The sequence below is a fragment of the Bemisia tabaci genome, chromosome 2 (assembly GCF_918797505.1).
Source record: "Bemisia tabaci chromosome 2, PGI_BMITA_v3".
Taxonomy (NCBI): Eukaryota; Metazoa; Arthropoda; class Insecta; order Hemiptera; family Aleyrodidae; genus Bemisia; species Bemisia tabaci.
In genome coordinates, this window is record NC_092794.1 from 30530513 (window position 1) to 30545095 (window position 14583).

The 14583-nt window shown below is 38.4% G+C and overlaps 1 protein-coding gene across 9 annotated transcripts in view; it reads right to left on the reverse strand.

Moving 5' to 3' along the window:
• The window catches only part of PsGEF (Protostome-specific GEF), a 516326-nt gene that overhangs the window by 80231 nt on the left and 421512 nt on the right, over window positions 1-14583 (reverse strand). For 8 of the 9 annotated variants that reach the window (XM_072297125.1, XM_072297127.1, XM_072297130.1 and 5 more), the window contains one exon: window positions 1918-2041. In XM_072297125.1, coding sequence (XP_072153226.1) covers window positions 1918-2041 — 124 coding nt within the window. The remainder of the gene's footprint in view (window positions 1-1917; window positions 2042-14583) is intronic. The other variant, XM_072297123.1, reaches the window with a different exon arrangement.

Here is a 14583-nt window from a genome sequence, read left to right on the forward strand (position 1 = left end):
ACTTCAATACCTAATTCTTAAAAATTACTCTTCTCAAAAATGGTAAGTATGTTTTAATTATTATTGACTTAAAAATAAACGCGTGCATACGCACATTCACAAACATTCAGTCACTCAATCAGCAGCGGCCAGGAAAATTTAAACCATAGCGTTGTAAAGAAGAATCCAATATTTTACACGGAAAAAAAACTGATGAAAAAAAACTGAATGAAGAAAACTTCTTACTGTTGAAAAAAAATGTGACAAAGATTTATTTTATCCTCCTTCCGCTGATTTCGATTCATTATTCCCGCTTTACAAAATGGAGACTAAACAAATAGACGGATAGTAAGGCAATTAATGGTCCAAAACCGCCAACAAACAATTTTCGGTAATTTTGGCAACACTGCAATGTGTTGAGCTTCTTTTTTTTACATCGATTCATGGAACTCAGTGTGAATTTTATTATCTTCACTTAATTTGTCCAGAAATTACTCTGCAGACGGTTAAAAAAGGAGACATAAAGCAAAAACCGCAAAAAAACCGCAATTTTCGCTCATTTTTCAAAGTTTGGCGCCCGCCACCGCGCTTAATTTTGCCCTTAGGCAAAAAAATGTGTAGAATTTTTTTGATAGGAAATGTAACGAGTTTTATTTCTGAAAATAACTAATTATGTCGTCAGATCAATTTTTGGCGAGTTACAGGCCATAATCCGCAAAAAATGCTGATTTTAGGCCATTTTTGCCAAAGGTAACTTTCCGGTCCGAATTTTATGGCGCAAAGTTGAAAATACGGATTCAGCGTCCAAAATTAGGTACATAAGAATCGATGAAAAAATTGCGACCCGGGATTTTTGCAGGCTCTTTTCCTTGTTTACCTGGACTATTACTAAGATTCAATCTCTCAATCCGAAACATTTTCATTTTCTTTTCATTTCATGGTTATTATACTCTCTTTTTGATTTGTAAAGAGTTTGCTTAAGTATGTATGCCTTCTGATTAATTTTTTTGTAAATTTTTGTCCCTTTCATTGACTGTGATAAACAATTATTTAAAGCTTTCATTGTCCAAAATGAGTATTTCCTGTTTTACGGTACATTTGCTCTGCTACCAGTGGATGAATAAAAAAACAATAACACATTTCGCTCCACTTTGGGGCATGGATTTTACATTATTTTCCATAGCACAATTATTCAATTTCATTTAGGTACGTTTTTCTGTTGCAATGTTCATTAAGTTTTAGTTGTTTACTCCCATTAGTACTAGGTGATTAAGTTTTAGGCGACAGGATCATATTCTTAGAACCATCGGTACAATTGGAGTTATTGTAGAAAACAAATAGCGCGCCAGTGAGCAGCGCTTGTAGCGCCTTCAACATCGTAGATGTGCTTCAAACGTTACACAGTTATGCATCGGTTTCCCCTATTTGATAATTAAAAATTCTGTCTTTGAGAATGTCAACGGGTAATTAAATTTCCCTACTGGTAAAACCATTATTACTGTCCTGAAAAGATTTTATCCAGTCAGCTTGCTATTTTCTTTTTTTCTCATTTTTGAGTCCTGGTGGACTCTTTGGTGCGGAATTGTTTTAGATAAAATTGCAAGTAATATGTGAAAATTATGTTTCCCGTTCAAAGTGTAATGGTTCTTGATGCATGATTTTGAAGCAGCAATATTAGGACTTAAGAATTCTCATCTTATGGATCCAAGGGCTCCCCCTCCCCCTTCCTGCGTCATGGCAGTCGATGTAGAGGTCAGTATGTTTTGGGGCTAGTCTGATCGCACGCGATACGTGATGTCTCGTTGTCGTGACCGTCATGATCATGCTATGTCAGCTCCGTGCGATTGTATCTGCAAATAAAAGAAAAGCCGAGTGTAATTCTACCATCTGAGAGCAAGGACGAGGACGAGGGAGCTGCCTTATTATTATGTTGATTACTTATCAAGAAATGAGTCTTGCCCGAGTTTCTCGAAGAAGGACATTTTTTCAGCAACGTATGATCCCGCTTTCGCGGTCCAGCCTCCCAGGTACGTGGACATGGACTCTAGTTGACCAGGAGCATCTAAAATCAACAACATTTAACAAAAATCGATCAATAATAATGACAATACGAGGAGATAATTATAAAGGAATGAAAAATCACTAGATTACCATCATGAGACAAATTCCAAAACTTCTTGTCCTAATTTTCAATCAAATTAGTTTTTCTGTAAAATTGGAAGGGTCTAGTTCCCTCGATAACCTGCTATCAGAATGCACCCTATCAAATATTTTTTTGCAGGGCATTGCTAGTGTGTCGTCAACTCACAAGGCCAAAAAATACGAAAGAAATAGGTAACCCTAACCATTTTGTTGCTTTAAAAGTTCCACCTAAATGACTTTGGATACATTGAAACTTTCTATCTTCAACTTGTATTTGAATATTTCGCAATTCTCGTGTGTTCGTAAATGCAGCTCTTAAAAATTGTCTACATCCTTCTTGGTAATACAAATCAAAGCATGTGCAGGGTCTGTTAGATTAGCAACCGGATTTTGGTAATACGCAGCACTCTGAACGTCCAAATTAGGTTTTATTGAAATTTTCGGAAGCTGATAACATACTGAAAATGTCTACTTTAACAGAATTAGTATATCTAATTTAGTTATAATTTAATGGCGGATTGCATACAAGCGCCAGCAACTAGTGTTTTGCAGTTTATTTTTTTTTTTACAGAAAGAATAATGAAGAGTGCGCGATGAAAAGTCAATCACGCGATTGCCGATGAAGCAATATTACGGAAGACGTGACGGCATCAAAAAGTCTGTGTCGTTGGCACTCTAAATATTGTCATTAAACATGTCTCTGAATAACGTTTTCAGAGAACAAAAGATGGTGTTGCGCACATTCCGCAACAGTCAGAACTATTGAATAACTATATAATAACTATATATTCACTTTTATAATAATAATATTCATAATAATACTGTGGATATGACTTTTTTCACACGGGTTTATAGCGTTACAATGCGTATGTATGTAGAACTCTGTTACCACGTAGACATATCTGGTTGAAGCTTAAACAGCTTTAACAAGTTCCCCCCTTGAGGTTGCCTCAATATTCAGTTTCAAATATTTACTTAAATTTTGACTTATTTTCAACATAACGATTTGTAAATGTATAAGATGTTTATGTAAAACCAATTTTAAACTTTAATTTATTAGTTCTTGTTTTTCTACGCCATTAAGTGCATAAAATAGTGCATCCCAATTTTTCACTTGGTTTTGATCTTGAAGCCACGACGCTAGGGTCAACGCCGTAGTAATTCTTCTCGTCTGAAGGAACTTGCAGGCACTTTCGAGAGGAGTTAAAAGCGCTAGGACTAGGAGGTTCTTCAGAGTCAAATTGAAATTCAGTTAAAAAGTAGACAAATTTCAGCTGTCGTAACATCTGTTGACATTTAAATATTTTATGAATTTCGACGCATCATTTGTTGTATTCTTCTCAATACTCGGGAACATTTGCTTTTTATGAACTTCATTTACAGAAAGCACTGCCTCATTAAAAACTTTAACCATACAGGGTTATTCAAAAGTTACGCACCACTGGCCATAACTTTAGTTCTAATTATGATATCGATTTGCGGTTTGTGGCGTCCTTCCTCATATCGAAGGGGAAACTTTTTGAGGTACTTTTCAGTTCTTCAGCCCCCCAGGGGGAGGGGGGGGGGCGGGGGGCAACTCAAAAATTTCAAACGGCAACCCCCATCATGGGATACATCGTTAGAAAGAGCATGAAAAAAAAAAAATTGGCGCAAATCGGAAGTCAATCTGACCCCCCTGTCATAAGTTAGGGGGGTCCAAAGGTTATTTAGGGGGTCCGTACCTTCATTTTTTAGAGTAGCTTCGGCGGCTCTTGGACATACCGTTTCTCTTTTCAAAGAGTCCTCGAATACTCCAAGTCTGATACCGAAGTCTTCATATTGCCCCCGGGCCACCACAGCCCCCCCGTAGGGGAGGATGGGCCTGTTACAATGAAACATTGCATTAAAATGCGAAAAGTCACAGAAGAGCTTTAAACTTAGCATCAAATCCGAGTGGAACTTCTTGCCAATGTTAACGCAAACGCAGCCTGCGACTTTAAAGTGAGTTTTCAAAACTCTTAGCCCCCTGCCCCCCCCCCCTCATTTTTGGTTGCAGAGCGGGTAAAAACCGGGAAATTCACTACAAATAATGCCCGAAACTAATGTTCAACTTAAGGAGGATCCTTGAAACGTTGCGATCAGTCGGAGCATTGAAATACAAGGACTGCCACCCCCTTAAAGTACGGAAACATCCAAAACACCCCCGCTGCCCCCCCCCCCTCATTTTTCGTTGCGGAGCGGGTAAAAACCGGGAAAATCGCCAGAAATGATGCCCCGGTTCTCATCAGCTCTGCAACGAAGAAAGAGGGGGGCAGCGGGGGTTTTATGGATGTTTCCGTCCTTAAAGCGGGCGGCAGTTCCTGTGTTGCAGTTCTCCGACTGAGCGCAATGTTTCAAGGGTTCTCCTCAAGTTCTACAGTGGTTTCGGGCATCATTTCTGGCGATTTTCCCGTTTTTTACCCGCTCCGCAACGAAAAAAAGTACAGTGTACAGTGAATCGATTTCTGATTTGTTTGATTCGGATAAGCATTGACAGAATGACTGTTGTCATTTGTTGTTTTCCGAATTCAATCTGCTCCTTTCTAAAACATAACATTACTACTCTCACTTCATTATTTTTGTTGAAGAATAGGGGTTCTTGATTGTCATTCATTGTTTTGATTGCTTTGGTAACATTGCTCACCCACTAGTTGGGTATATGTGAGTTGCATTCTGCAATGTAGCTTTACACAGAGGTCGTCGCGTTTTCGCGTAGTTTTTGATTGTTAAGATCTGTCAGTTCTTTGTTGAATTTGGGTGGATTCATGATCATGAGTTATTCATTTTAGATTTCATGATTCATGATCAGTTGTTCCTTTGAGACCTAATGCTTCATTATTCTTCCTCGGGCCTTCGTTGTTCTGCCTCACGTTTACCAAGAGATTGTTTGAAGTTATGAGGAAAGCTTGCTTCTGTTCCTTATAACCAACGAACCAACGATGTCTTCTACGGTCGACATGTATCTTGTACGCTGTTAATATTATCTCTAACTCTGTCTAGAGCTGCTTCCGCCATTCGGGCTCTTTCGAACAAGTTGGTACTTTGAAGAATGACGTCATCAAGTGCCTCAGCGAAGATGTTGTTTTCTTCCATAAGGATTTTCACATCTGACTTTAAATGTTTATGTTCTAGAGTGCAGGAAAAACCGCTCAACGAGAGCAGCATTTAATTGAATTATACTCTAATCATTTGATTTGGTCACCTAAGCTATCACAGGTGATGATTATTTATTCTTATCATTCCCGGCGAAACCAAATTGTTTCAGTGTGGGCGCACGCTTCCTTGTGTTTGTGAATTTTAAAGCACTCTCTGCTCTGCTCGTTATTTTAGACGGTTTAGAGATACAAGAAAATAAACTTGAATGCCTCCTTCTTCTGTTTCCATTATTTTCTTCTTTTGCGTTTCTTTTCATCGTCGTCTCTCATATTCCTGTTAATTTGTACATCAACGGAGAGTGGTGGCGGTTAGAATACCGTAAAGTACGCGATGAGCATTCAGTCAGGGTTTCATACAGGATTTCATGCATAGGATGTAGGATAAGCAGGACAACACAAGATGGACAGGAGAACATGTGACGGACGGGACAGCAGAGGATATGGATAGACTCGGTTTAGTTCCATTATTGTTTGCTCTTAGTCGATAGTAGGTTACCTGAAACCAGATAAAAATAGAAACAGAAAAACGAACTATCTATCTTGAACATTGATATTAACTTGAGATCATAATGGTATGCCTGATAATATCGGATAATTTAGTCCATCTTGCTTCTACCCTTCGTGTAAAATCTTCTTCATGTTTTTTCTCATCCAGAGATGCTTCGTATCTCCACAGCTAGAAATTCAGACCATGGGTAAAAATCGCTTTTCAATACTACTGATCGCCAATACGGGATTCTTAATACTTTTTGAACTTTACTCTGTGGTACGTTCGATGAATAAGGATCTGCATTCTCATTATGTAAACCACTGAACTCAGACTCATTTGTCAACACTTCTCTTTTATCTCCTTACTTCAGCAGTATTTATTAGTCTTCCATAGTCTTTCAGCTTTACATTTAATCTTTAATGGGCCTGTTACATGCAAGAGATACAGCCGTGCGAATAGACTTTTTAGTGGTTAAATGACACGAAAATTACGATGCACACATTAAAAAAGTCTGAAATACACTCCTTATTGCGCAATTTGCGTTGTCAGGAACGCACTTTTTTCAAATTTCCCGCGTCTGGGGGCAGTTTTCTAACGGAAACAATTAACGGCAACTCGCAGCTATTTCCGGTCAACTAAAACTGACAACATAACCTAAAAATCGGAGTTCGTGATATCGTGAAATGAAATGTAGAAGGATTGCGTTGGATATTTAAAAGTTGATCGATTTGGTTTCTGCATAAAGCGTATATGGACCACTATAAGAGATCACGTTGGGTTTGTAAACAAACTGAAGGAAAAAATAACAACAACAACAACAACGACTCGACATCTTCCGGAAATCACCGAGCCCGCCGTTTGCTCGTTTCCGGTGATTAGAAAACTGCCCCCAGACGCGGGAAATTTGAAAAACCGCGTTCCTAACAAAGCAAATTGCGCAGTAAGGAGTGTATTTCAGACTTTTTTAATGTGACCATCGTAATTTTCGTGTCATTTAACCTCTAAAAAGTCTATTCGCGCGGCTGTATCTCTTGCATGCAACAGGCCCATTATTTCTTTATATATCTTTACTTTTCCTCACAACAAATTCCTCAATTCTGTCATTTCTATTCAAGAGAATTATTAAAAGTATAAGTATATCATACATTTTGGATGATTTCCTTCCGCACCAAATTATAAATCAAATAAATAATAATTAATCCGCAAAAATAATGAGTTAGAATTTTCGTAAAAAAATTCATACATGTTAAACTTGCTTTTTGTGTTGCGACTTTGGCAACAATGCAATGAAAACATATGATATAATTTTCCCCCAGCTAAAAATCAAAACGCCAACACGATTTAACATTATAATATCGTTATGTTGGCAGTCTGAAAATCTAAACTGTTAAATTGGGACAGTTCAAGGAACTGTTATTGGGCACGGTTCTGAAAACCGTTTTTTAGGCACAAACCGTTTGTTGAGCCATAGGTCAACAATTATAAGACAATATAACAATAATAATATGAAATGCACCTTATCAAATTCACTTAATTTTGTATACTGTCGAAGCGCTCTGTTACTGCCGAAGTGCTCTGTTTCTCTAGAAGCTCTGGCACTCTTCATATCCCCCAGAGGAGCTTGGAAGATCTAATCTTTAGATCTTTAGAAGATCTTTTAATTTGGTTTTTTTGCATTATTTTAACCATGTGTGTTTTTATATCAAAGTTCATGATAATTAATCAGTGACAATGATAAGCCACATACAAGTCCATGTACGTTAAACTTGTTTCATTTCTCCATTATGCTCATTCTCTCTCTTCTTTACACGAGCAAATTGAAAATGATACAATTTGTTAGGTTACCCAATGCAGAGTTATCGTTGAGTTAGGAGTGTATCTCCTTAGGACACCACAAATTTCTCTCTAGGTGCTTTAAGGATTATCTACAGCTGCGTGAAGTAAGAAATTTCTCCGCGCAGGGGGCACCACCGCTGTGTTTTGATTATTTGGTCCACGCTATTAGAGTCCGTACAGCTCCACGTAAGTCCTTGAGCTTTTATGTAAGTTAGGGGAACTTCTGTTTAAATCGAAGAGTCATAAGTTCTGGCCAAAACATTCTCCTTCCTATTGACACTAAAAACGACGTAAAAAGAAACTTCTGAAGCTCTGAAATTTGATCCCAGAAAAAAGTAAGGTTAAGCATGATGACCTTGATGCAACCAATCGCGATTGATCGCTCTCAGCAGTTGCAGATATCTCTCTCCCACCATGAGCTGTCTCTCTCGCATTTACAGATATCCTGTAAGAGAAACTGGGATCAAATTGTAGCTTTTATTATTAAACTTTCAAAGCTCGCGTTTGTTTCTAAGGATTCCAGACGTACCTATGCTGCTAGAACTTATGAGTCTTAGAATTTAAGATTTCTATTGTGATATTTAAATAATCACTGATTCTGGAGTCGGATTTTAGCAGCGCGACGTGGTGGATTTTTTCAGAACTACAGCTGAAGATTAACCTTAAATGCACCTGTTACTTTTAAATATTTGCAAGTCAAGTTGGTATAACCTTAAAAAAATTAAGTTGGTACAACTGGTATACCGGGCTTTTATTTCACTTATCTCAGGTGAGCTTGTTTCGGAAGTTGTTTCCATAGAGTTCACAAATCTGGACAGATGATATTCCACGTTTTCCTTTCGCATTTTTATTTTGAGGTTTTACTCCGTCTTCCTGCCGGTATTTTATGCCTAAATGCACTTTTGCGCTTAGATAGGTCTTTTATGCCTACACTTTGATAGGTCTTTTTTGCCTAAATTCGCGCATATGACATTGTTAGGTCTTTTTGTGTTAGGTCTTTTTGTGGAGGTGCAAGACCACTACATGAACTCGATTTGCAAGGTGTGTAGTTACAGGAGCACTTGCACACTTTGCCTTGAAAGTACTATGAATTTCGAAAATTGTTATGCATTGTCTGCATCTTGGAATTACTATGAATTCGGAAAATTATTCTGCATTGTCTGCATCTCGGAATTACTATGAATTCCGAAAATTAGTCTGCATTGTCTGCATCTTGGAATTACTATGAATTCCGAAAATTATTCTGCATTGTCTGCATCTTGGAATTACTATGAATTCCGAAAATTATTATGCATTGTCTGCATCTTGGAATTACTGTGAATTCCGAAAATTATTATGCATTGTCTGCATCTTGGAATTACTATGAATTCCGAAAATTATTTTTGCTTATCCTATGCAACTCACATCAATTTTTCAATTGATTTATGAATTACAAGGTTAAGTGTGTATTTATATGAACTACGGAGGTACTAGACCACTTGCGCAATTCACATATTAATCGTCAAAGTAAATCTTATGAACGGTATGGAGGTACTAAACCACTTGCATAACCATGTTTATAGAAAAAATAATTGAACAATAAAATCATCACTCCGAAAATTCGAATTTTCACAAGAACTATTTAGGTTGACTTCTCTCAGAACTAGTTTCAAGAAGATTTTTCATTATTGTTTTAATCACGTCGGGGTCACCATTTTGTTGCGTACATTTAGAAACAATCAGAACTATTGAATAACTATTCACTTTTATAATACCTAATAATATTCATAATAATACTGTGGATATGACTTTATTCACACGGGTTTAGGTAAAGCGTTACAATGCGTACGTATATAGAACTCTGTTACCACGGAGACGTATCTGGTTGAAGCTTAAATAGCTTTAACAGATGGCGTCATAAAAAACACCACTGTTATGGACGGAAGTTAAAAACTTCTCACCAGCGTTGTTTTAATGACTTTGACGGCAGTGGGTGCGGTTAAAAACTCAACCGACGCAAACATCACAATGTAACAAATCTACTTGGAAATCTAATGAGCAACTCCTGCCTTTGGGAAAGTTCTTCTGTTCAACGTAAATGCACTCTTGCCCATCCCAATAAATCCGTACCTCAACTCCAAGTACCAATCGTTTTTCTGCAAATTTCACTTCTACAGATGGTCCAGAGGAAAATTACCCGGAAAATCAACGACGACAGAATCAATCTTAGGATCGCAAGAGAGGTGACCGATATTGAATATCGATGTCAGCGTCGATAACGGTAACGATGAAGATAACAAAAACCATAACCATAACCATAACCATAACCATAACCATAACCATGATCATGACCATACTTAACCATAACCATAACGGCAGCAATGACAAGAACGGTAACGGTAGCGATCGTTAAAAAAAAAATTGATTAGATCCAATGTGTAACACTCGCCTACATAAAACAAAAAAGAGAAGCACGACGCGGCCGAGTGATGACAAGGAGAAGAAAGACTGAGGCAGGGTATCGTACCTGTGTCAGACACAGGTTTGATAGGATTCGTACTCTCAGAACTATTACCAACACCACTCAAAAGTTGAGCGCTCATGGCGTTCACTAAGACAAGGTTGATAGAAGGCGAACCACCCTACCGTGAAGGAGCAATATTGGGCGTGAATTGAGACAGCAAATTCTGATTGTTATTATTTCTGGGTTAGGTAATTATTGAAATTATGTATATGTGACCGATGCAGTGAAGGTGAGTTATTAAAGTTACCTATAATTCTCATCCAAGAAATTAGGTCGAGGTCATTTACCAAAATGAAATTAGGCAACTGGTCAATGCTATCATTGGCTAAGAATGCTGGTGGTGGTTGGCTAAAGTCGACAGATTGATTAAAAAGGATCATGTGCTGCTGATTATTTTGAGCGAATTGTTGTTGTTGATCATCTAAAGCAAAGTTCTGTTGCTGGTCATCCTGAACGATTTGATTGGGGTTGAGGTTGTTCCGGTTGCACCTATCGCGATGAACATGCCACGGAACAGGGGGCAAACGGCTATTACGATTTCTAGTGTTGTATCCTTCATCAAAGCATATCTTGGAGTCAATGAAAATACCAAAAGTACTTGACAAGTAAATATAAAAAAGAACAAGCAGTGAACTCCAACACAATGTGTTGATGAGGTGCGTCATCAACTCGCACATATCAACCTCATTGGTTTTCATTTACTGAGATTTCCAAATAGGCAAGCAGCATAACAATCCGCACGGTCCAAAACTGCGAGGTCAACGATGCACCTTAACGAGACCGTGTATTGTCAATGTAGAAAGCCATTCGAACGAGTTCAAGTATTTTACAGGCCACCTAGAAACCTATTTTTTACACATTTAGAATGGTACCCCATTTCATACCCATATAATATGGTATTTAATACATACCCTATTTTATACCTATTTTTATATGGTATTTTATACTATAAAAAAAGGACACTTTATAGGATATTTTAAAATGGTATTTAATACCTAAGACACAAAGACATCCATAAGTATACCTGGGTCCAGCCAACGCGAGGATTGAAATCCATCATCGATTATGTAATTGTAAAGCACACTACTAAGTTGAAATTGCAGCAAGTTAGAGTGTGCAGGGGACTCTCATGCGGCAGTGATCATTATTTCCTCCGAGCAGATATAGCGTTTCCCGTTAACGGGATTAAAGATAAAGAGCCAATGCCTGAGCAACAGCAGAGACAGGGAACGCAAAATCATGAAGTATGGTATAACATCGAAAGTTTGGAGCACCTTAGTGTCAAGGCTCTGGGATGGACTCTCGGGTACCACGGAAGAGCAGTAACAGTTCATCAAAAATTGTATCCACTCTGCAGCGAAAGAAGCCCTAGGTGTTCGCAAAACCATGCAGTAATAAATACCAGCATCCTTACTGGTGGGATGAAGAAATTGAAGACGAGATAAATCTCAAGAGGCAAAAACATTGAGGAACATAACCCCATTATAACTCTAAAACATACAGTAGAAGATTTTAAAAACGAATAATTTAAAATCAGTACGGCGCACTACGACGTTCCACGCGACGCGACGGCTAACTGTTTACTGGCTATGCTAAACCAAGCATTTTTTTACGGAAGTAAACAAGAGATCATCCCCAGTAAGTTATTTATGTGCCGCACCTCGATATAAATGATAGAATCTTGATGACCGGGCCACCGCGCTGTTGTCCTTTCTCGTACCTTTTAACCAATATTCAGCAGTTGCTACGTTCACGAATTGGCACATGCCCCACTTCACGCATTGGGCAATTACACACATTGAGCGTCAGCGTTTTTTTAATTTTTTGCCCAATGCGTCAATTGGGCAATTTTTCCCTGCCCCATTTCACGTAATGGGCATTTTTTGCGCCATTTCACGATTTGGGCAACAACATTACTCATTTCATGAATTGGGCAATTACACGATCTGTGCGTAACACCTACACACATGTAGCGTTTGGGTGCGGCAGAGGGCCAAAGTGCATTGTGGCAGGGGCGATTTTTCTGTATACATCACGGGCAGATCCCGATTTCTGGGCGGATCTGGGGCAAATTCGAATTCAAAGAGAAAATTAAGTGAGCTAATGTAAACAGAGAAGTCATTTTAGTTTATTTATCGCTTTGTCAGACATGCCAAGAAAATAGAGGCGCCACCGAACGCGGGATGGCTGTCAAACCTATGGTTTTCACCGAAAAATTAGGTAGGGAACAGGTTGATCTGATAGACATGGAATCGTGCGAAAGTGGTGAAGATAAATTCATTTTAAATTATCAGGATCACTTATCCAAGTGTGTGGTCCTGAAAGCATTGAAAACGAAAACTGCCAAAAGAGTCGCATACCTACACATTTCTGGATATTTTTTGCTTACTGGGCACGCCTACAATCCTGCAAAGTGATAATGGAAAGAATTTTTTTTTTTTTTTTTTTTTTTTATTTAATTTTGTAATTACACATATTGAATTACAACTTATATTACTAGACCTTACGAGTCTTTACAAATTTTCCTTTAAGCCTAATATAATAAAAAAGAAATAAACACCGCTTTATGGATTAAATTAATGAGAATGAAAATGAAGGATGAACAAATGAGATAGAAGTAAAATCCTGTAAAAAGCGGGAGAAAAACTAACTGATATTAACTATAATTATTCCTAGAACTAGATTCTAGAGAATTTTTCTACTAACTATGCTTTCGCCCTGTCAGTCGACTAAGACTGGTAAGGGCCAGAGGCACGAGCCTAACACCGACGGAAATGAGCTGTGCTCAACTCATGTGGTTTGCGTCTTTTTAACCTCCGGGTCTCGGAGCCCCAATCCAAAAGCGCTATTGCTTCGGGATTGGGGTGACCGCCCAGTCTCTCTTCATATCTATTGTACATACGTGAGATGTACATGTCCATCTCTTCGATCCCGAGCTCATCTCTAATATCGATGTTACGCTCGTACCACCTGGCCCCTGCCATTTGTCTGAGTATTTTATTTTGAATTGTCTCAATAATTTTGAGATTGGAACTGGCGGCACACGCCCAAATCTGGCAGCCGTATACCCAGATTGGCCTTAACATTGATTTATAAAGTAAAACTTTATTTTTTAGCTTTAATTTAGATCGCTTTCCGAGAAGCCATAGCATCTGTCTGTGCTTTAAGTCAATTTGCTTTTTCTTATTTAGAATATGCTCCTTCCATTTTAACTTACAGTCCATGGTAAGGCCGAGGTAAGGAGCCTTTTGCGCATGGGGAATAGCAATTTTATTTAGGATCACAGGGACATAAACATATGGTCTTAAGGTAAAGACCACGTTAACTGATTTGGTGGCGTTAAGCGCCGTGCGATCGCGCTCAGTCCAATCCTGGATGTCGTCCAGGCACTCTTGGATGTTAGTGACTGTCTCCTCATATGTGGGCGCGGAGGACGCAACGGCCGTGTCGTCCGCAAAGATCCCAATTTTCCCTTTTTTAGGTTTTGGTACGTCAGCTGTAAAGAGACTAAAGATTAGGGGGGAGAGTACTGAACCTTGAGGTACCCCTGCTCTTATTTTCCTAAATTCAGAGTAAGAGTCTTCAAATCGAACCCTAAAAGATCTATCTGCTAAGTAGGACATTATTAATTGCACGTGGTTCCCAGGCAAGAATTTAGAAAGTTTAAATGCCACTTTAGAATGCCAGACTTTGTCAAATGCCTGGGCGACATCCAAGAAAACTACATTACAAAACTGTTTCTCCTCTAGCGCCTTTTCAATATAAGAAGAGATCCGGTGTAATTGTTCTATTGTGCTATGTTTAGCCCTGAAACCAAACTGCTCATTAGGAAGTAACTTTTTCTTATTTACAATTGTCAGTAAACGTTTAATATATAACTTCTCGAAAAGTTTGCATATCAGGGGAAGTAAGGAGATAGGGCGGTACGAACTAGGGGCTGAAGGAGGTTTTCCGGATTTTAAAATAACAATCACCTCAGCCAATTTCCATTGACTAGGGATGTATTTCAATGACAATGCTGCATTAAAGAGTGCTTCTAATTTTTTGATTGCCGCAGGAGGAAGTTGCTTGAGGATAATTGCTGAGATAAGATCAAAACCTGGACTTTTCTTGATTTTTGTTTTATATTTAATTTCCTTGAAAATTTCGTCATATGTAATTTTGTTGATTTTTTCTGCAGGGAGAAAATTAATATTACCAACTTCTTCCTCTAGTTCGCATTCCTTCTCTGGAGATTCGCAGGGGTTAGGTTGAAATACTTTTTCAAGGTGATCGGCAATAGTATGGGCTTTTTCCTGGCTATTATTTGCCCATTCACCGTCCGGTTTTCTAATTGGGAAGCTAGCTAGGAAAGGACGTTTTAGGGATTTTGTCGCTTTCCAAAGGGTGTAATCATTAGCTTCGCTTGGGCTGAGATTAGCTACAAATTTTTCAAATTTTTCATTACGAAATTCATTAAT